The sequence below is a fragment of the Odontomachus brunneus genome, unplaced genomic scaffold, assembly GCF_010583005.1.
Source record: "Odontomachus brunneus isolate Ranch 3 - 2012 unplaced genomic scaffold, Obru_v1 Obru_scaffold_007, whole genome shotgun sequence".
Classification (NCBI taxonomy): Eukaryota; Metazoa; Arthropoda; class Insecta; order Hymenoptera; family Formicidae; genus Odontomachus; species Odontomachus brunneus.
In genome coordinates, this window is record NW_022639457.1 from 960,147 (window position 1) to 982,468 (window position 22,322).

Consider the following 22,322-nt stretch of genomic DNA (forward strand, 5'->3'; position numbering starts at 1 on the left):
TATATATATATATATATATATATATATATATATATATATATATATTATCTGTAGTAATTCTATTTCTACTCCCTCCCATTCGAACATCCTTACACGGCACATTTCCTCCTACGCCTAAGCGAAACCGCGACGTGCGGTGTTCCTCCCTAGTGCCCATCGGTCAATTACAAGTGATTCGAATATTCGAACTCGCCGCCGCGCGATCCAGAACGAGGTTTCCCAGAGTCGGCAGCACCTAGAGATCCAGGAGGTGCCGATCCATGTAAGCCACGAGAGCGCCATCACGAGAGGGGTACAGAGAGCAACCGCACGGTGGACGATTGGTAAGTTATTATCTACATTATTTCTATACGCGCGAAACTACGATTAAAGCCTGCGACTGTCCAATCCACCGTAAGGTTACTACGGTGGTTATACTATGCGTCTTGCGCGAAATCCATCGTAATTGCCCTTGATCGCACGGATCCCCGGGTAGAATCACACGATTCGTTTAGCCCGAAAAATTGCGATCTGATCCCGTGCTAGGGTTCGAGCGCTATTCTTCACGGCAGCGTGGCCGCAACCCGCCGGGACGTAACAATTGCCTTATATTAGGATGCGTTCAGATTCCCTACCCGGGTGCACTCTATTACTAGAAACACTATAGTATATGTTACATATACTATAGCACTTCTAGTATTAGAGTGCACCCGGGTAGGGAATCTGAACGTACCCTAATATAAGGCAATTACATGATTAATTATTTTGAGTGGAAAAGTGGTATGGGGAATTATAAAATATTAATTTTTAACGGTATTTATTAATTAAAATGCTTGTATTCAACAGATCAAGCTGAAAAGATAAACATATTGGTAAAAATTGCAGTAAATTAAGTTAATATAATTTTAAAAAATAAATACATATATTTATTTGTCACCAAACCGTTTCGCTTTCCGCGCATATTGTGCTCCATGTAAAGATACCTTTACATGGGAGCATCAAGCATCGGCGTTAAAACGGTAGCCAATTAACGTGCCACTTTCCGCAAGAACTACAAGTATACTTCTAGGACCTGATACGTTGATTGGCTAACGCTTTAACGCTCGACGCTGGAACTCTCCCATGTATTGGCACCTTAAGACAAAGAGAAATAAAGTCGCGGAACAAGCGCGGAAAAATCCATTGTCACAAGTTGTCACAAGTTGTTCAACCTAACCGCCGTTACATTAAGACGTGTTCAAACACGTTAAGACCTGATATTTTTTTGGAATTTATACCTTAAATTCCAAAAAAGGCTGGTACCTTGGATGAAAAAACAATAGAGAAAAGTTTTGGGTCTTCCGCTTTTCCGCTTTTTCAACGTACGGAAAGAAATGATTAAATTCGCGGAACGCGGAAATCTAGTAAGATTTGTCTTCCGCGTTTCCGCGCTTCATGTAATGGCACTCTTATGGCTCCTGCACACAGGACGCGGTAATGCTTGCCGCGCGGCAGAAGTTAGCGCGACAGCCAATCAATATGCTGCTTTCCGTAATAACCTTCTAGCTCTTACGGAAAAACAACATATTGATTGACTGTCGCGTGAACTTCCGCCGCGCAGCAAGCATTACCGCGTCCTGTGTGCAGAAGCCATTAGTCTGTCATTAAGGGCCGTGGCACACAGAAAAACTTAAGCAAATTGACCAATCACAGTCGTTGATTCTTGAATCGTAAGAAGAATCAATGACTGTGATTGGTCAATTTGTTTACTGCTTACGTCTTACTGCTTATGTTTTTCTATGGCTCTGTTCCGATATTCACTGCCAATATTGAAAATCTATAATTCATGTTAGGCTGCGTTCGGAAACGTTACTCGAGTACTCTCCCTCTCTTTTTATCTCACTCTTGTATTTCGCTTATTCTAACGGCTATCGTCTAGTAGTGGGCACACAGTGTGTGTTTCCGAACGCATACTACGCATTACGTATACTATAGATTTTCAATACTGACAGTAAATATCGGAACACAGCCTATGTGCCACCAACTTAAACACCGTTGGACGTAGTCCAAAGTCGGTAGTTGGACAACTGTACGGCTAATGTCGCCACAATCGGTTAAATGTATGACGCCATCTATCGAATAGCTGAAGCAAATTTTTCGACTATCTCAATAACGGTAATCGTGAAAATTCACGCGAAGGAACGTTCTCGATATAAATCTGTTTTATCTTTAATATTAACGCATTTAACAAGGTAAAATAGTTGGAACAATAATTAACATATAATGCTCGCATTTTCCAAGGTAACTACAAACTTTGAACCAGTACTTTTGTCATAAATCTTTAGCAATACAAATATCGAAAGGCTTGCCGAATAAAGAACGTTGTGGCAATAAAAATTGTGCATATAAACAAAGTAAACGAGCGAATATAATCAAGGAGAAAATATATGCAAAGTTGTCATCAACCAATGAATTATATGCAAACTGTTATCAAGTAAATTTTTATTTTTGAAGTAATTACACGAAGTGTAAGTACTTGAAGTAACTTGAAGTAAGTACACGATGACGCATTACTGATAGTTTTTCGTCAACCGTGCCGTAACGGGAAAGCTTGGAGAGGCTAATCGACGTGTGATCGGTACGCGAAGATTATTAGGAGTCTAAGGTAAGACATTTTCAAACGTCAGATATATCGTAAAGAAATCTATTTATTCATGAACGATGCGGTAGGACATCCTGTGCCTCGAATGAGATTACTCGTACAAATAACACAGTCATATCCGCTAGGTATTTTTTTTATCACGTCGGTACGCAAAAATAGTGCGTGTTATCATACATACATACATACACGTATATGTATGTACATATAATTATATACGTTATATCGTGAAGACTATTATCACCCTTTGAGATAGATGAGCGTGGAACGACGATTCGCATCCGTACGCACTAGACTGAGCCGAAAAACGCCGGTAATTGTCGTGGTCGGTTCGATCGATCGGGATAGTGCGAAATTACAACTGTGGATTGTCGGCCGATCCTTTTTCAAACTACGTTCTTCTCCGCGCTTCCGTCTCGCGTTCCGCATACGTTTTCCTCAGGATATCGTTGGACTTAAATCTCTCTTTCTCTCTCTCATACGCTGTCACAGAATAAGTCATTTAAGAGCTACTAGCTACTAGCATTATTGGTTTTCTTTTGTTACAACGATAGCTATGAAAGAAAGAAAAAGAAAGACAAACAACGCGTGCTTCTTTTATCAAGGCTCCTGATCCTTCGCCTTGAAATCCTCGATTGATATCGTCAGAATTGATACGAGAGGACGCATGCCCAAAATTCTCACGAAATACGTTGAACTAAAAGAAATATGTCTGTAAAGTAACCCTTGGGTTCGATTGAGCACATTTGTCAAATATCTCGAAAATTTTCCTTTTGTTCTAACAATCAACGAATAACCGTAAAATTAATATGATATGCAACTTTTCCTTTCAGCCTACATTTTCTCATGATTTTGTCACCTTCGACAGCACAAGTTCCTAAAAGATGTTTTAAAAATATCCGAAAGACGTCTAAAAGAAATGGAATGTCTTTTGGACGTTTTGAAGACACCTTTTAGTAAGTTGTGTTGTCTCTGAGACTTTAGTTTTACGACCTTTTATTTATTATGGGCCGGTTATTCCAACTTCTTGGTAAGTTAATTGATAGCTAAATCATATGTATGTCTTTGTCTAAGTCGAAGCAAAAACAAAGACAGATATAGAGGACAGATATATGATTGAGGGAATTGTTCCAACTTCTTGATAAGTTATCTGACAGTTAAATCATATGTTTGCCTTAGTTTTTTTTTTTTAAATTGGATAGAGACAGATACATAATTTAACTGTCAGGTAACTTACCAAGAAGTTTAAATAATCGGTCCTTAATCATCAGTTTACTTACCAAGAAGTCGAAGCAAACGGCCTTATTAGAATAAAAGAAGTTTCCGAAATATTTTGCAAACATATGCTCAATCAATCATAAGTGTGATTTTATGGCTATAATCTTTTATTTCGACAAGAATTTTGGGCATACGTTTTCTCTCTTTTCTGATGTCATTAATCAAAATGGTCGCGGCGAGGGCACAAAAGACCTTGGCTCATCTTTAGACTTGTGCCGATCGATCGGGGATGCAAAAGTAGCGGGTGTGACCGTTGTGTGATCGCAGAATTTCGCGATCTGTGAAATTCGCGAACTGACTGCAGTCGCGGGTGTATAATAAGTCCAAGATATAATAGATATCAATAATTTACCGCAATCAGACAAACGTACCGCCCCAGGTTCTACTCAGGTAGAACAGAAAATCACGGTTGTGCCGTAGATTTCAAGATTACGTCTACGTTGATTGTTCACGTATCGTCTACGCGATATATACGCGTTTCTTTCCGTGTAGACCATGTAAACTACATAGAATATTGTAAATTATATTATATAACATATAAAAAAGAGTAACACACTATGAGATAGTGACCGTATCTGTTTTAGGTATTAATTATAAACGTGTAACGTGATTTAAAAAAATAACCAGTTACATAAAATTTTCATTACATGTTAGATTAGTAGATTTAACTTTGAAGATAAGAATATAATCAAAAAATTTTGTGGATTTTCTATGTTATTTAGAAAAGAACGTTTATAAATATATATCAAGATTCTAACAAAATCAAACGAAAATATAAACTTTTCTTAATCAATTTTTGAGCGAACGCTCTTTGAATGACATTCATAAATTACTCATTGTCTATATAGATGACATCTAATATATAGTTTACATTATCTACACGTAAACATAGAATATCATAAATTACGTGTAAACACCCAACTGACCAAAAATGACAAGGAAAACTCACTTTTTCATCACGATTCGATCATTTTCTCGTCATTTTGAGGTAATCATGATTTTTGTTCTACCTGGATCAAGAGCGGAAAGCAATAGATGCTATATGAAAGTAATCGAGGATTTTTATAATCCCGCGAGATCTGGACATCAATTATGGATCTTTTCATGCGATTTTAATAATGTAATTTTTTTTCCTGATACAATTGACTAAGTGTAGCAAAATTTTTCTTGAATAAATTTCACATCCAATATCCAATAGGAATTGGATATTCCATTCCATATCCAATAGGAAACATATCTCTTAACAATTACTAAAAAAACATTCTCTTATTGGATATGGGATATGAAACTCTTATCGAGGAGAAGTGTTGCTACCTTTAATCAATTGATTGTATGAAATCGTGAAAGATGAATAATTTTGCAGCGTTTGGAGGCAATCATGAATCTTTGCCTCTAATGTAAACTCGTGAAAAATGAACATTCCGATATATTTTCCAATTTAGACTTTTCACGATTTCACGCTAGAGAAAAAGATTTATGATTGACGCTCTGTTTTCGTCGAGCATCACCCCTAGTTGACGATCTCGGCGAGATGAAATAATTTTGATCGGTGCGATCCTACTGAAATGTGTGATCTTTCCACTCTGTTCTATTTTATCTCTAGAGTCCCATAAAATTCCGCGCTTGTCGACCATCCCGCACGGGATAACTTTCGTCGAGTCGTCTGCTTCGAGATTGGCTTGAGTTGAAAAATAAAAATCTTGAGCGCGACGCTCGCATTAAATTGCAAATCGAGATTCTCACTCGCGCGTAACTTGAAAAGACTCGACCCACCGTCATTTCTCAGATAAGCAATGCGCGGCCGGACCACGTTACGTTACACAAATAGACTATATGACATTTTTCAAAATGCCACTTATATGCCTGTAGTATCTAAAAGCGTCCGTCTTATCTCGTTCACAATCGTCGCATTGAGATGACTCCAAGGCGTCGTCAAAGCGGTATCAGTGGCAGGAGAACTGATCAAAAGAACACAATTGAGATAAGCTAATAAACTAATTGTGTTTTGCGAGACGTCGGACGACGAATTGTATTATCTTATCTGGTGTCTCTCGTATCGCTTCGATAACGTCGAGGTGACAATCGTTCCGCGGTGAGAAACCATTTTTCTTTTCTTCCGTCTTATTCTTCTTTTATTTTCACTCCCTACTCTCCTCCCTCGCTCATCCCCGAGGACGCAAAACGCGAGAGAACACCGCGTGTAAAAATCTTCTTTGCTGTTTGTCGATCGTCGTTATCGGTACGCGGTGACCCGAGCACGCGCGCGCGCTTATAACTCTATGAATTTGTCAGTATAAAATATACACTTACGGCTAAGATACATTATATACACGAGCGACGAAGGGCAACATTGACATCGAAATTGACGTAGCGTACAAGTGGGACGTTATTCTCATCATCCTCGTCGCAACAGACACGCACACACGTGCGCGTCCAGTTACGTCGAATCCATGTTTTCTCTCCTCGCGCGTCTCCTCTCTCGCTTAAACATAATTTCGCTATAGATAGGGCAGTAGCGCGAATTGTTGCGAATGCGTATGTCGGTTACAAATGTTCGTCGCGGCGTAAAATCGCGTAAAGAACAAAGAAAGAAAGGAAGAAAAATAAAACGCAGACGAATCGAAATTAATTTCGAAGGGCAGGCAGAGAGAGAAAGAAACTCACCTTGATACGTCTCGATTTTGAGAAAAAAAATTCATCATGTTTTCTTCAGTTCTTTTTTGTTTTTTCGTAATTTCTGCATTCGCGCGATATACAACGTGCAAATCGTACTATCTATCCTCCTTCTCACTCTCGTTCATTCTTCGTCCCGTTTATAAACTTCTAATTCCTAATACGCACCTCGTACTATCTCGCTATCTCTCTCTTTCTCTCTCTCGTCTCTGTAGTACAAATTTTAATCTATCTATCCCTCTTTCTCTATTGTTCCATAATCGCGGATATGAATGAATTGATCGGGAAGTATAATATATGCGAGGATGATTATGCGAACGATCGCAACTAACAAGTATCAAATTATCAATGATAATATCTTAACACCGATTAGCTTAATGATTACATGTTATCACTATTGGTAATATCGTTATTAGTAATTATCAATATTACGCTAGTCCAATTGTGTGTGTATGTGTGTGTGTGTGTCGTGTGTGTGTGTTCGTGTCTGTGTGTGCGCTTACAACCGAGCCGTGTAACGCGAGGCTACGTTTCTCTGTCTTGTTGCAAAAACCGTCCGACACACTTACGAAGTTGCGAAGATTTCGCGCGACGAAATCTCCGAGTTTCCGAGGTATCGTAAGTAATCAACAACTTCACAGAGGACTTATGGGTTACACGTTACGTTACAATTCAACGGGAAAGTCCAAGCCGACGTAATATCGCTGTGAAAATCTCTGTAACAGAATATAGTATTCGCATCCCGGTCGAAACGCGACGGTGTCTTCGTGAACGAAAAAAATAGGAAGCTTTGCCTTATCTAGGTCCTAATTTCCTAGGTACATTACATCCGTTACAAACGTAATCGTCTCTCCTTCTCTCACTATCTATGATAGATCTCGTTACTGCCGCGGTGACAGTGACGATGGCAATGTCATCGAAGCGGTAACTTATTATCATAAATCGATATGTTGACGCGGCCGCCGTGATTTAGCGCTGATCAGTTCCCTCCCTTCCGCGAGAAAACGAACAATTATCGCGATTGTAGGTCGCCTCTGTGAAATCTCGTTGAAGATGCGAGAAATTCTCGCGTAGGAAAAAAGGAAACAACAAAAAAAAAGTAAAAAGACGAAGAAAAAGGGAAACGGTAAAATTCCGTTTATCGCTGATTGTACGGATTGATCGAAGGGGAGGCGGAAAGAAAACGCCGCATATTCTTCTTCGTAAAGAGTACAAATTCTCGCACGAATTTACACGATATTTACACGTCGTGTCTTCGCAACGACTACGTACCAGTCTTGGGCGTCTTTGAGTAAACGACGACAATCACGGCGTAGAATGTTTCAACTATCACTTTATATGTAGTTAGGCGCTATCGCTCGGACCAGCCTCTAAGACGAATGTCCGAGGAGATACGTCCGAGAGACATTCGATCGACGTCTAAATTTCGCAGACGTCTTCCGGACGACTTCACGGAGTACCTCTCGGGCGCTCAGGTGAGAAACAATCTGTACTTTACGCGTCAGTTTAGTCGCGTTTACGTATAAGATGATAGTTTTAGTACTCTACTTGTGGAGTAAAGCTCTTAATAGTTACTCACCACTACGCGATCATTGACCACTTGCATTTGCGAATTCTCTTACTTTGTGCGTTTCCGTTAATCTTGCCTACGAATTGACAGCGTGTTTCGTTTTTCTTTTTCTCTGTAGGAAAAAGTAGGTTGGCCGCGATATAGTGTCTTGATTATTGCAAGAAAAAAAGCATACACTGGGAAGAAAGTATTTGGTATTTGCAATTATAATCACACAGAGAAGTGATTATTATAAATTATGATGAAAAAAGCTATTTTTTTTATTAAATTCTATTATAATATTAGTGATAGTAATTTTACGCGTATCCGCTAGTATTATTTTTGTATTAGAACAACCAAAGTATGGTTGGGACCAAAAATGACTATAGATTTAGTTAGACCAATCATTTCTTTCTTTCAGTGTACGGTTTATAGAATCGTTTTTGGCATAAAGATATAGGAGGAAGATTGTCCCTATCGCCTTTTTATAATAAAAAATCACGATTAATTGTCTGAAAAATTCTGATGCCGATATTCTAACGCCGAAAAGTGTGCCAACCTGTTTCAGTTCTCCCTGTGTGTAAAACGCGATGGATTTTCTCGTGTGATTAGATCTTCAGTAACGGTCAATCGCTTCACTCAATGTAAGATCGCGACTTAACCTTTCAATAACGATTCACAAGTTTCTCTCGCAATCAGTCTCTGCTTTTCGGGTTCTACATTTATTATGCGAAAATTCATGAAAACAAAATGGTAGTTCCTTCGCGTGTCAAACGCGTGTCGCGTTTAATTACAGTTAAATTTGACAATTGTGTACAATCGATCGAGGATTCTTACCGATTCGATCGGCAACACAAATATTCGTCAAGTGGTCGATAACCGTGTCGTTCATCTAAAATACATCGCGCGAACGCCCAACACCGCTATACGGTAAAGTAACGCAAGATCGATCTAACCTTCTGAGAAGCCGATCGCATCTTGCTCTCGTTCTGAAGCGAACGGTGCAACGGGACAACAATTTGGCCGATTGCCATTTGACCGCCGGCCGTGTGAGACTCGCTCGACAACTCCCTGTCCATCGGTAGAATTAACGGACTAACCGAAATGAGAGAGAGGTGGTCGACTTGTTGGCAGGCTGATACGCTGCATCTCACGATATCGCTTATTAGCTGCGCTACGAACTAAAGCTATTGCTCAGTTTCTTCAGTCTAAACACGCATCGATGACAGGACGACAATATTATTAGCACCGTGCTCCTCTTCACTTCCTACCTTTGTACACCGGCGCTTTCGGTGAATACCGAATTCATCGGGACTCCCGCGCATCGACGAAGGCGGCGACGATTTTAGCGGGACTAAAGCGCGTTGCGCTGTTCGCGGACGTGTGTCATCGCGAAAGTCGCGGCGCTTTAAAATCATTGAGTTCTCACAGGGAACGTACAATCAGGGACAACGATGAGCGGAGTCTGAGGTTACGATTTCTACGTTTCCTCGATGATCCTGCCTTTTAGCCACGGGAAATATGTTGGTGACCATGCTCGTTCATCGGTTTATCAGTGTACAGGATGTTTCGATAGCTTTGTCATTTGTTGGTTTGCTCGAACTACTAGCCAAGTCTTCGTGTTCTTTGTTTAATTCTGATATGGTGTTTCACTTTTTACGGGAAGAATATCTCCATCACTTAATTGAATAAGAAGATAATTTTAATCGCAATTCTCCGATGTACAATGAAAAAGAGAAGATATTACGTAGCCTCTAGTTCTACTTGTTCGCATTTTGTAAATTATTAGTATTTCAAGATGTTGAGAGACACACTTGATCGTAAAACGGTCGTTATTGCAACGCTCGTCATATCTACGAAGAGAAACACGAATATAAAGGAAGAAAAATGACTTCGGCCCTTATTCGCATCAGTCTCCGCGCAATCTTGTCTCTGAGTGTACACGCCTCGAAGAATCAACACGCGTAGAAAATACAAAGTCTCCCCTCGAGATATACAATCTTCTCGCGCCGAAGATAAAAGTGTGAGCTGTCGCGAGATTCGCAAGTACACGTAGAAAAATTTACCCGGACACTCGCGAGAATCCGAGTCGTCGTCGTCGTCGACATTGTCGCGCTCTTAAAAATGCACATGGCACGCGGAGAATGGCTCCGTTAAAAAATTAATCGCGCGCGCGCGCGAGACAAGGGAGTAGAACTCGAAAGAACCTCGAAGGGCTAAAATCGAATGCAGGGCCCTGGCTGGCCCTGGGTCGGTTCTCGTGGCATGATAATCATCGGCATCACGTATATTTCGCGTAAATGTGTATATTTATATGTGTGTGTTGTGTATGTGTCTATTTGTTTGTGTATTTTTGTTTACGTGTACTTACGTGTGTTAGATGTACGCACATATAGTCTCGTCGGGGTGTCTTTGCAGTCGCTTAAGTATAAATCTGTAGCAGTATCAAAATGGTAAAAATAGTGCATATGAAGACCATGAGCACAGGTAGAATCAGGATGAATCTGACGGAGCGGCTGAGGCCGCTTGGCTCCTGTCATACGGCCTGCTCGCCGGATTCGGTGGAGGCGTCGAAGAGCGGCCGATCCGCGGGCGTCTCGTTCGATGTCGTCGACGTCGTACCGCCGCCACCGCCGCCGCCGCCGTTTCCACCATTGTTGCCTTCCCGTCTGGTTTTGCTCGAACCCGAAAAGCAGAGGCAGCCGGACTGATTACGATTTCGCTTCAACGTCGGCTTGTTCTCGCGGTCCTGCTCCGCTAGACACTTCTGGTAATAATCGTAGTCCTTCAAGTACCTGTCGAACAGACCGCGCTGATATTTCAAGCTGAACAGTGGTCGGCAGCGGTGGCTAAAGATACGATCGCCAATTCGACTCTGTCGACTTAATTTAACACGTTCACTATCAATATTATATATGTGTGACGGCAAAAATTGTCCTTCTATTATCCATATTATTAAAACAAGTCTGTTTTATACAATTACGTAAAAGAAAGAAAAAAATACGAGATGGACTGTGGAGAGTTCTCTGAACAAACCGTAGTATAGTGAGCATGTTAAAAGACGATGCGAGGTCATAGCAGTGAGAATTATGCAGAGAGTTCGCGTTATATATAAATTATATATTATAAATATATAAATATATAAATATATAAATATATAAATATATAAATATATTATATATTATAAATTATATATAAATGAGATAAGTTGAATATTAATTTAAAGGTAAATTATTAGGTGGAAAAGTGACTGACAAACTGGTAAAAACTCTTGTCTCCTCGCCGTAGAACTCTTGATTGATGAAGCGAGAAAATACACGCTAAAAATTCTTGCAAAACACGTTGAAATAAATAGATGTATCTATAAAATGATACTTGCAATCGATCAAGCAGATAGCGAATATGCAATCCTAATACTTTCCTTTTGTACAAACAATCAGTAAATAATCGTAAAATTAACGTGACGAAATCATAAGGAAAGATGAGATTAAAGAGGAAGGTGTCATATTAATTTTACGATTATTTATTGTTTGAACAAAGAGAAAATGTTCAGATTATTTTGTGCGTTCGCTCGATTGATCGCAAATATCATTTTAATCGATTTTATCGATTTAATCGATACCTATATCGATATCTATATTTTAATTGATTTAATTAGATATCTGAATGTATTTTGCAAAAATATTTAACGCGTGTATTCTCTCGCTCTTTTGACGTCATAAGTCAAAATGGCCGCGAGACGAGAGACCAAGGTTTCAATTGTCAGCCTGTAGATCGAAAGATTTTTTAAATTCAGATATGCAATAATTTCTGCACTCCCAATCTCTCTACGTACTCTGTCCAATAATCTCCATATTTTGGCAAATGTTTTTACCGCCATGGTAATAATCAACTTAAGTAAGAGTCGTGCTATGTGCACACCGCGGTCGAAATAATTCAAACGAAAAGATATAGAAATGTGTTTGACGTTTCTACATACCAGACCGGCGGCCATCGATGCTCGTTCAGATACTCCTGATTCTCCGGATGAAGTAGCCGTACGCTGCGAGGCGACATTTTGCACAGCTTATTATAGTTAACGCAGAGATGATTCATGCACCAGTCGGCCAACTGATCGGCATTATGCAGCTGCAAGTCGTAGCTAAGCGTTAAACGGGCATCGCCACCGCTACGTTATTGCGCGTCTTTAATCCGTGTGAAGCGAAACGGATCGATCGATCGTTCGTTCGTTTGTTTTTTCGTACGTTCGATTAAGGAAAATACGAAACACCAACCTTGCACGGCTCCAACAGCCTCAGGCAGTTTTCAACGGCTTCGTTCCCCTCGTTCTGCGACAGGCGATCGAGATCCTCGATCACTCTGCTCTCGACTAGATTCACCAATCGTGGAAGGCAGAGTCTGTTGGCTAGCTCCAGTAGATTCAGGCATCTGGCCGAGGAGATCGCCGGCACCTCATCCGTGTAAAGGTAGCAGAGCAACTTGTGGAATGTATACTCCCGCACTCCAGGAAAGACTATCTGTCGTCGGGACAATCGCGAAACACGTCCTCATTAATTCATCACAATCGATAGAACCGTCGTAATATAATTGATGCGATTGGTGTATCGATGTAAATAGTTTGTAAATTGTTAGAATCAAGCCTCTGCTACATATATACAAACACGGACGAAGAAAAATCTCGGATAAAAAGAGCTTGGTCTCCGAGTTGCTCAAATTTTATCGCATAAATTACAATCGAGTGAAACTAAGTAAAAATCGAGTCGGATTTACAATATGACGTGGGAATTTGAATTAAAGAATTTTCGACAGTAGAAGATATTAACGAAACTTAGTTGTTTTTAAAACTTAAATTGCATAATACGATAATTCTGTCTCTAATTAAGAAGTTGAGTAAATCAAGCGATAAATACGATTAGTAACATGTCATATCGGTCTCATAATTCCTTCATTGAACTTACAGCTTATTTTACATAAATAAAAAAGATGAAAAACACATTTTGCTGAGAACAATCTGCCACATACAATCCTGAAGTTGAGATTATTCAATTCGATTCGAGTCATCTCCACTGAACTTTTTTATAGCGTAGATTACGCAAAGTACACTTACGACTTTTGCGCTGCTTTCGCGAAAATCGCCAGAGAACATGGCTTTCATCACGTCGCATCGGGCAGTGAGAATCGCTTTGTGGGCCGGTACGCTGCCGTCGTCCAACTCGAACATCACATCGGCGAAAAGACCTAAAGCACATTATATGTACGATCGAGAGCTTACCCTAATATTATTTTGTCCTTTTTCACGCGATTAAGGCTCCTGCTTCCAACATCACAACCGTATCGAATCGTCAGATCAAAAACAAAGGCTCAGGTGAACTATTTCTCTTTGCGTTACACGTCCAGAAAAAAAAATATATATATATATCCATCTCAGTGTAGCAAAAAGTCTTTGGTAACTGTGACTATAATTGCATGTTGAAATAATTCGAACCAAAGAATTTTTATAGTAAACGTTGCTACAGTGTTGTCAACGATAATTTCACATGCATATTGCTATTAGTATTTTTTTGTTAGAACAAAGAGATATAAGTTGGCGCCGAAAATTACTATAAAATTACTATAAATTACTATAAAATTTGCAGTGAGATTAACAATTTTTTTCTCTCAATTCATTCAACACGTATGTGTATATGGGTGTTGTGCTGTGTTGTGTTGTGTGACCATATGATGAAATAATCACAACTAGAGAATTTTTGTAGTGAACGTTGTAGTGTTGTCAATGATAACTTCACATGCATATCGTTACTAGTATTTTTTTGTTCAAACAACAAAAAGATTGACGCTAGATCAATCTTTTTGGCACTGAAACTGACCATAAAATTTGTTGAGAGAAAAAATTTTTTCTTTTAATTCATTCAATATACGGCTGCGACTTGAGGCAGACAGTCTTAACGACAGTCGATGCCCACCTTGCTCCAAGCAGATGTCTTCTAATCGTTGTCTAACCACTTGCTTGTACCGTTTATTGAGATCGCTATTGACAAACTGCTCCCGCGTCTGTATGCTACCGAGCACCATGAGTAATTGCGGTAGCTCGAGGAACTCGGCCGCTTGTCTGATCTCCTGCAGACAAGAGCGATCGGGGAATCACGCCGTGCGCCATCACGATCACCATCAACGCAGAAATGATCGACGATAGGAAAACGACACGAGATCTAATTGCTTCCGGTTCGCTAGAGATCCTATCTCGCGCTAGGCAGTGATTCTAGAATGTCGATGAGAACGATTTGGAAGCGTATTCATGCAGACCCGCGATCGGCCGACCCAAGAATTAGCCGATCCGTCTCTTGGAGAAATCCCCCTGTTCGATGATGTCGAAGACGATGCTACGATAGCGATGATTCACGAACTATAAGCTTAACGAGCATGGCCTATTGGCGAGACCGAAGATCGACGTGCGACATCGTCTCGTCATTGGAAATAACATTCTCCCGAAAACGCGACGATCGAACGCCTTCAAGCCGCGTCGGCACAATTTCGGCCGATAACGTAATTTTCATACGTTAATGTAACTTTCATTCATTTCGTGATTCCGTTTGGTTTGATCTATTTCGTCGGCGAACGAAAAGCAGATCAGTGCTCGGTAATGCGTCATAAGTTTTTATAAAAAGAAAAAATCGATACGCGAGTCGCGTAATTGGAAAGGCGCATGCTCGTATATGATGATATGATCTCGCAATTGAATCTTTCAAGTCGGGTAAAGATCAGCGCTGGATGAGGCTACTATGTGCGTGCGTGCGTGCGCATGTTAACGTGTATACGTATGTATTAATGCGACTGCCAAGTTTTCAAAACGCATTTCGCTTTTGTACTAACCAGTAGAAGCCCGATAGGAGCTGTCTGAAAGAATAGATCCGCGTTAGTTACTGTATATTTTTGCAACACTTGCGATTTTAGTGCGCCGCAGACGCGATACGCTCTCGGGGACCTCGATAAACCGATCGCGATCTCTACTTTGGCGCTCGATATAATTATCGTTACGAGGAAACTTCATATACGTGTCGCTAATTAATATACTGACAATATGATAATTGATACGAATAAGAGGCCGCGCAAAACGCAAAGGCGTCTCAACTCAGAAGAGTAGAAACTTGTTCGATTGAGTCTCACACGTACCGCAAGCCTACAAGATCGTAAGCTTACTAGATCGCTCTTCATCGTTCGATTCATTCGGGATACTGCCTCGCTTACTCTCACTTTTACATGTGCGTGTCTTCTGCAGTTTAATCCCATAAAAAGGGGAGGGGGGCCGGATCTCCTTAAACGTTCTCCGAACATACGCCTCTTACGAAATTTTCTACCGATCCAACGTACTTGTAGATCGTGATACCGTTTATCCAAGCTTTCCGTGTAAATGAATTGCAAACACTGCTGCATCGCCTGCGGCGTGATCAGCTTGGACAGCGTGACCACCGTTGTGGGCTGCTGCATTCCGTTCGCGTTCTCAGTCTGCGAAGGGTTTGGATTCGATGATTAGTTCAGATGACGTGAAACCATTCTCTAAGGCCCGTATTAATAATTATTATTTGAAACTTACTTCAATTCAGATCTGAATTTGAAGTTAGAAGCAAGTTTTTCAGCTGAATTATAATTACAAATGAAATAACGTCACGAATATCGAAGGATTATGATGTAATGTGAACATTCAGACTTGAATATCTCGCGTGAGGGAAATTTCTAGTATTATTAATACGGGTCTAAGCTTCCCAAAGTAAAAACTCACTCAAAACGAGTGAACACTCGCTCAGAGCAATAGTGAAAATATCTCCACTCGGATTTATAAGAGTGAATGTTTAATTCAAACTTAGAACAGACATATACCTAATGCGTATGAATTTTAATTGATTCGAGTGAATTTGTTCCTACAACGATAGAGAATAAACAAGATTCCATTAATACTGTCTCATTTCCTAACATAGTAGCATTAGAAATTTTCGATTAAGCACACTACATTATAAATATTCGTACATCATACAAATCGGCAATTTCTCGAATAACCAACAGTCATTCTATATAAATGCTTACAAATATAATGTGTCTATGAACTTTATAATGAATTTTAATGGGCTTTAGAGCATATGAGGTTTTTCAATTTTGCATGAAAATATTTGCTCGATAATTTAAAACATATAATTTTGTAACTTTAGTTTCAATTTACTTTAATTTTATTTCATATTTAACTACTCAGCGGAAAGAGCGGTTCATGGAGCGCTCGGTAATTATCGCTCCTGATTGGTAAATACTCATGGGTTTATAAAGAATCTAAAAGAATGCTCCAGTCACAGATAATAATCGTTAAGCGCTCGTTGAGTTGCTTTTTTCGCCGAATGCAGTCTTCAAATTCACTCTATATAAGTTTACTCGAACTCGAGTTTGGCTGTGACGCTGCTTTTCGAGTGGATTTTCGCTCAAAGAAACTTAGAGACTGCTGTCCGCGACTATCCGCGACTATCGCGTGATTTAGTGACTCACCAGACATGTACGAATATTTTGGAAGGCAGGATGATTCAGCTCCCTCGTCGCGCCGTTAATCTTTCTCTGATTATCCATCGTCGGCAGTACTTGGAAACTCGATCGTCGCTTAAGTTGTTCCCAAACTCTGCAACGTACACGATTCATTTGTGCCGGACGCTAATCGCGGCTCTCGCCGCGGCCGATAATACATACAAACGTCTCGTGATTATAGTATAGATCACAAACTCAGTTCTGTCGCTACGTAAGTAGATTGTGCCGAGATCGAACGAAAACCGTGCAAGAGAAAAATGCTAAAGGGGCGCTGGCGTTTTAACTCTTTATTTGGCAACCGTCGCGCAAGCAACAGCAATAGCTAGCAAGCACGTAGACCACATAGTGAGCTGGAGCACTTTTAATTGCGTGTATGCGTGTCTGTTAGTGATGTTAATTATCAAGCGAGAGTTCACACTTCCTATCACACTTCCTTCAACCCAACCGCAGCCGTTCATGCGTTAGTTCCGACACCTTGGTTATACGATCACAAAAGATAATGCAATTGTCCCGCCATATATACGTTTGCCGTGGCTCGCCGAATAAAGAGTTAACTTACGCAGATGTAAAACATACGTGGCAGAACTCACTTTGCGGGTTTGCTTTGATCGATACGAATTAGGCACTCGGTATCGTCGTTGAAGTCACCGACGGTGGCCTCGCCGAAAGTGCTCACCTTGACGAGAATAAGGGAAACATGTGTTATTGTGTTATCCTGCTACTACCTCCGAACCTGATAGAGCTGGGATATACCATGCTGGACTCGCTGGAGCTGCGCGGTGTTAACTCGTGGGCGAGTTCCATCGAGAACAGCCGATGGAACGCCGGCGACGCCGCGGCGAGCAGGCACCGATGAGCCGAAAACGTACAATTGCCGGCAATTAGAGTGACGTCCGTATGGACCGGCTTCGTCCACAGGGTCTTCATGTTCTCCTCGTAGGTGCTTGAGGCCAGACATACCTCCGGCGGTACTGGTTTCGGCGGGCAGAACGGCGCCTGCCAAACAAAATTGCCGTCTCGATACAGTCGAGAAGTCGTAGAGGTTTCTCTCATCAATCGCCGCGATTTACTTCAAGGCGAAAGAGAGAGAGAGAAAAAGAGATGATTCGAGTTTTAATTAAGTTCGCCATCAAAGAGATCGATCTTCTTGATTGATTGCAAGTCTTGTATGGGTTGGAAACTTTACTTTTTAAAAGCAACTCGTTACTCATTGGAAAAGACAACTCGTTACCATTATTCAAGCAATAGCAAGTCTGTTGCTTTCTTCATCAAATTTTGAAGACTCTTTTTTACAATTACCGTTTCATACCATGTAAATGTATTCTACATGTTACGAATTAACGATAGAAGTTATAGTTATATTTGTCAGCGTTGCATAAAAAATGTAATTGCGTTACCGTTATCTTCGACGAAAAGTCACACTGTTACTAAGTTGTCTGTGAAGAAAAGTGACTTGTAACGGTAACATTGTTATGTAACACATCACATCAGTCCACCTTAAATCTCTCGTATGTACGAACAATCGCGAGAACTATTCATCATCGTTTGGCAGATAAGATTTTACCGCGAAATCATTTAAATTCGTACTCGTATTACCTGTAAGAGAGGTCTCTGCACCCTCTTCAGATTCGTCATCCAGAAACGCTGTTGACGACGCGCGATCAAGGCGGCTCGTATCGAGTTCTCGAACACCTCATTTACACCGTAATAAGTGAAGACGCTCGTCTCGTAATAGCACACGCCGAGTTCTCGCGCCACCGCTCGCGCCTGATCCGGCATCACCAGATCGCTCTTCCTCGTAGCCCTGAGAACAATCGCACGATCGAACGAACGGGCGATTACTAGTGGGATAGTAGAAACTGAATCTCGGTGTCGGTGTCTAGCCACGAGATCGAAAATTTGTATCTAACATCACTACCAGCTAATAATGTAACGCTCACTTCTTCTAGTGGCTAGATAAGTAAGTTAGCTGACGATTAAACACACAAAATGACAGTTATGAGTTGAAAAACCATAAGTAGTTGCTCTGATTAGTAAAATAGCGTTCAATTCTTTATCTTTTATAAAGTTAATGTATTCTCAGTTTTATTACCTAATTTTAAAATGCCATAACGAGCTAATGTAACGAATTAGAGAACTTAATCTAGCCTCTACTAGCTGGCTGCTAGCTTTGGATTCAGACCGACTGGTTACATTTCTAGTTGAGTGCGTGTCATCATTATCACTGGATGTATCATTAGTAACAAGGATAATCGAAACGAAGAAAGATAAAACTGTAAGCGGACGATGACGTCAATATGATGGCGGATGATGAGCATACGAAAAGAGAGCTTTCTGAAAGTCACGAGGAATCTTCAGGCTCTCTCCCGGGAGAACAGTAGACTCGCCGTATGTCAAGGTCCGGTTAATTTTGGTTCGACCCGATCATACGCCCGTTCGTAAGAAATTTTAAGCTTTTGGATCGATCGCGGGGCTGCGTCATAAATTTCATATGCCGCGATGTCGCATAAGCTGATCGTGTAATGAATATTTTTTCGCCGCGTTAGGGAAGAATTCCGGCAAGTCCGGGGAAGCTTACGAAGACTCCCATGAAATCAATACTTCGGCACACTTCAGTAAACTGGCCACTGTTGAGAGCATCGATGCGACTGGATGGTTTTATATAGAATTAAAAAATCGGCTTTATATAAAACCGAATTTCGTCTATGTAACCCGGGAGAACAGACCGGGCGATCAGAATAAACTGGCCTAGACTTTTGAAAAATATTTTTTTAGAATGATTGGCTTTAGTCTGTTGTAAAATCACGCTATCCCTATTACATATATAAAGTATTACATATGAAGTAAACGGGAAGATCTCAAATGCAAAGAAATAATTGACTGACAAATTGACAGCAAGTGGAATATGGGCACATATAGTCGTTTTTGTTAAAGGATCAGGATCTGTAATTCACAAATATCGGCTATCGGATAGCGACACACATCCAATCTCAGCAAAAACGCTGAAATTGATGCTGCACTTCTGTGTAAGATTGGGTTTGATCGAGGGGATTGTCGGCAAATCCTCTCGATCGATCTGTCTCTCGCGGGCAAATGACTTACCTTACAAAGGGACTGCGGTCGCGAAAATAGCTGAGATAAGTCTCGTCCCGATACATGTATCGCAGATCGTTTTTGCATCCGACTAGTAGGACTGGTGTTTGCGGGCAGAACCTCCTTATCTCGGGATACCACATCGCCTTGCAGTTCCGCAAGGAAACGGGGTTGGTTATGGAGAAGCATAGTAAAACGACGTCGGACCTGACGAGATCCATCCGATTAGTATCGACTCGCAGCAGCAGGAAATCCTGCTCTCGAGGACGCTCTTACCTGCCGTACGCGAAACGTCGATCCTTCTCGTGATCGCCAAACGTGTCCCAGAGACGTAGCGATACGTTCACGTTGTCTACTACCTCCCAGGATCGTTCCAAGACCTAACACAGTATGATATATATATATATATATATATATATATATATATATATATATATATATATATATAAGATGACAAAATTATCATATAGATTTTCTCGATAAACCTCTTCAGCCTTTCATTTCAAGTCATTTCAAATTTGTTTCAGTTTCTATAGTTTCAAATCATTCCAAATTCGTCGAATAGTTCGCGCATCTACACCCAAAAAATATAATCTTCTCTTTTTAGTAGTATCCTCTTACATATATGGCTTTAAAAGAATTCTCTAATATCAAAAGGAAAATATTATTTCTTAATTAAGCACTACATTATATCTTTTTGTTAAAAGAGGAACACTCTTTGAGTAAGGATTTCGGTTTAGGATATAGGATTGCAGGAAATAACATCTTGCAACTAGAATTTTTTATCTTGGATGTTGGAATATTTTTTTTATTTTTACTAGAATTTTCTTTTGAGGCCACATATAAAAAAGAAATATCCGAAAACGTATCTGTAGGAGAGATATAAAGTTTATTTCTGTAAAATAAAGTGTATTACTGCGAAATAAACTTTATATCCCACAAATGAATTTTCCGATATTTTTGTTCTCAGTGTGTGTAAGAAGATTCCGCAAAAAATAAGATGATATTTTTGGAGTCTTTATCGATACGAAACGCGCAGTTCTGATTCGTTTTGCTTTCACAGTACAATCCGTGGTCGATCATGAGCGAACTTACATCCTTGTAGATCCGATACTGGTCGATAGCCCAGACTGTGGGCACGTGAGTGGTCAGAAGCTGCGACAGTGACACGTGCTTATTGCAGGCCCTGGCGCAGATCAGTCTGGTCTTTCCGACTGCCGTGTCACCCACGACCACGCACTTGACCAGTTCCTGGTGCGGTTGCTCATTGTCCATCACCGGCAGTCTCCCCTTTTCATGCAATATGCCCTCTCACCTGCCAGATCGCTCGGGTGGGTCGTTAACCCCGGATCCGTAGATGCTGCCGCTGTCGTTTCCGTAGTCGCCGAGTGCGTGCACCACATCCGACCTCGGACTGGAACGCGACGTCCACAAGCTCGTCGACGTCGATGGGGCGTGCGCTAAAACTAACGGAAACGGACGAAAACGTCAGTCTCTTCTGCTCTCGATCATGTCACGTACTCCGACGTGAACGTTAAGAATCGCGCTTTTCGCTGCGAGGATAGACAACGACTACGAGGTGAGGTGTTTTAAACCGGACGCCCCGCCTCGGCGTACACGGAAGTACACGTGGACATAGATACGTCGCTGGTACTTTCGATGGTTGTTTGTTATACGATGTTGTGCCTTTAAGTATCTTTAAGTACCGCTCTATGTCTCGTCTGTTGCATGAATCATTTAGCGGCTCATAGACACCAGGTACATAGGTGAATCGACTGTTTTTGAAGACAGATATGTATGAGAACTGTGTGACATGGAATCAAGCTTGCTTGCGCCGATATGTAATAAATCGTAATTATTACTCGGATGTAGAGTTTGAATCGAATCGATTGCGTAGAACAAGCGCATAAATGCATATATCAATATTCGATCAGTCCTGTGATGTGCAAGTCCTAATAGAGAAGCCACCATCGAGCTTGACCTGCTCAATTCCGGCACGATCGAAGATGAGCAAGATGGGGAGGGCAAGGATATTCGTGCCGAAAATAATTCACAATTGTGGCCGCCATCCATCATCGGGCTGGAACGTCAACTGGGCGGATCGCGAAGATCGCACGATGCATTTATCCGCGAGAGGAGCGTCGCCGTGTGCTGTAGAGTTGGAGTCACACGAATGCACGATTTCATGTCTTCTTACGCGAATGCACGCTGATCGACAACTCAGTTCGCTGCATAGATCTTCCAGTGCGCGATAGCGATTTATGCAGCAGGCTGAACTGCCGGTCAGCATGCATGTAAGGAGGCATGAGATCATGCATCGTGTGATTTCAACTCAGGAGCGCACGTGTGTGCGAGCACAGGTATATTTTAAGCCTAAAAGAATTCGGGACGAATTTAGGCATTCTGGATACACATATGTATATACGCAACGTGCCTATTGATTCGACCCTACGAAAGCGTCCGCTATATTTAGAGGCGAACCTTCGCAACCTCAACCTCAACATCACCTTAACCCTGAACGGACGATCGACATATAACACCGCCCCCCCCCCC

At 41.0% G+C, this 22,322-nt stretch overlaps 2 protein-coding genes across 9 annotated transcripts in view; one reads left to right on the forward strand and one right to left on the reverse strand.

Moving 5' to 3' along the window:
- The first annotated feature begins 2,605 nt into the window (after positions 1-2,605).
- LOC116854077 (venom allergen 3 homolog) overlaps positions 2,606-22,322 on the forward strand; it is a 58,811-nt gene continuing 39,094 nt past the window's right edge. The window contains exon 1 of the mRNA XM_032835615.1: positions 2,606-2,623. The gene's annotated coding sequence lies outside the window, so the exon portion shown is untranslated. The remainder of the gene's footprint in view (positions 2,624-22,322) is intronic.
- Positions 2,649-22,322, reverse strand: part of LOC116854073 (rho-related BTB domain-containing protein 1) — a 34,338-nt gene continuing 14,664 nt past the window's right edge. For 5 of the 8 annotated variants that reach the window (XM_032835598.1, XM_032835599.1, XM_032835600.1 and 2 more), the window contains exons 2-15: positions 20,865-21,235; positions 20,046-20,149; positions 19,779-19,976; positions 18,273-18,480; positions 17,430-17,672; positions 17,267-17,352; positions 16,644-16,770; positions 15,486-15,620; positions 14,988-15,011; positions 14,081-14,234; positions 13,225-13,355; positions 12,392-12,634; positions 12,097-12,245; positions 10,654-10,912 (exon numbers count right to left, since the gene is read on the reverse strand). In XM_032835598.1, the coding sequence (XP_032691489.1) occupies positions 10,654-10,912; positions 12,097-12,245; positions 12,392-12,634; positions 13,225-13,355; positions 14,081-14,234; positions 14,988-15,011; positions 15,486-15,620; positions 16,644-16,770; positions 17,267-17,352; positions 17,430-17,672; positions 18,273-18,480; positions 19,779-19,976; positions 20,046-20,149; positions 20,865-21,044 (2,241 nt within the window). In that variant the 5' untranslated portion in view covers positions 21,045-21,235. Of the gene's footprint in view, positions 10,913-12,096; positions 12,246-12,391; positions 12,635-13,224; positions 13,356-14,080; positions 14,235-14,987; positions 15,012-15,485; positions 15,621-16,643; positions 16,771-17,266; positions 17,353-17,409; positions 17,673-18,272; positions 18,481-19,778; positions 19,977-20,045; positions 20,150-20,864; positions 21,236-22,322 lie in introns of those variants that run through there. The other 3 variants (XM_032835604.1, XM_032835605.1, XM_032835606.1) reach the window with 3 other exon arrangements.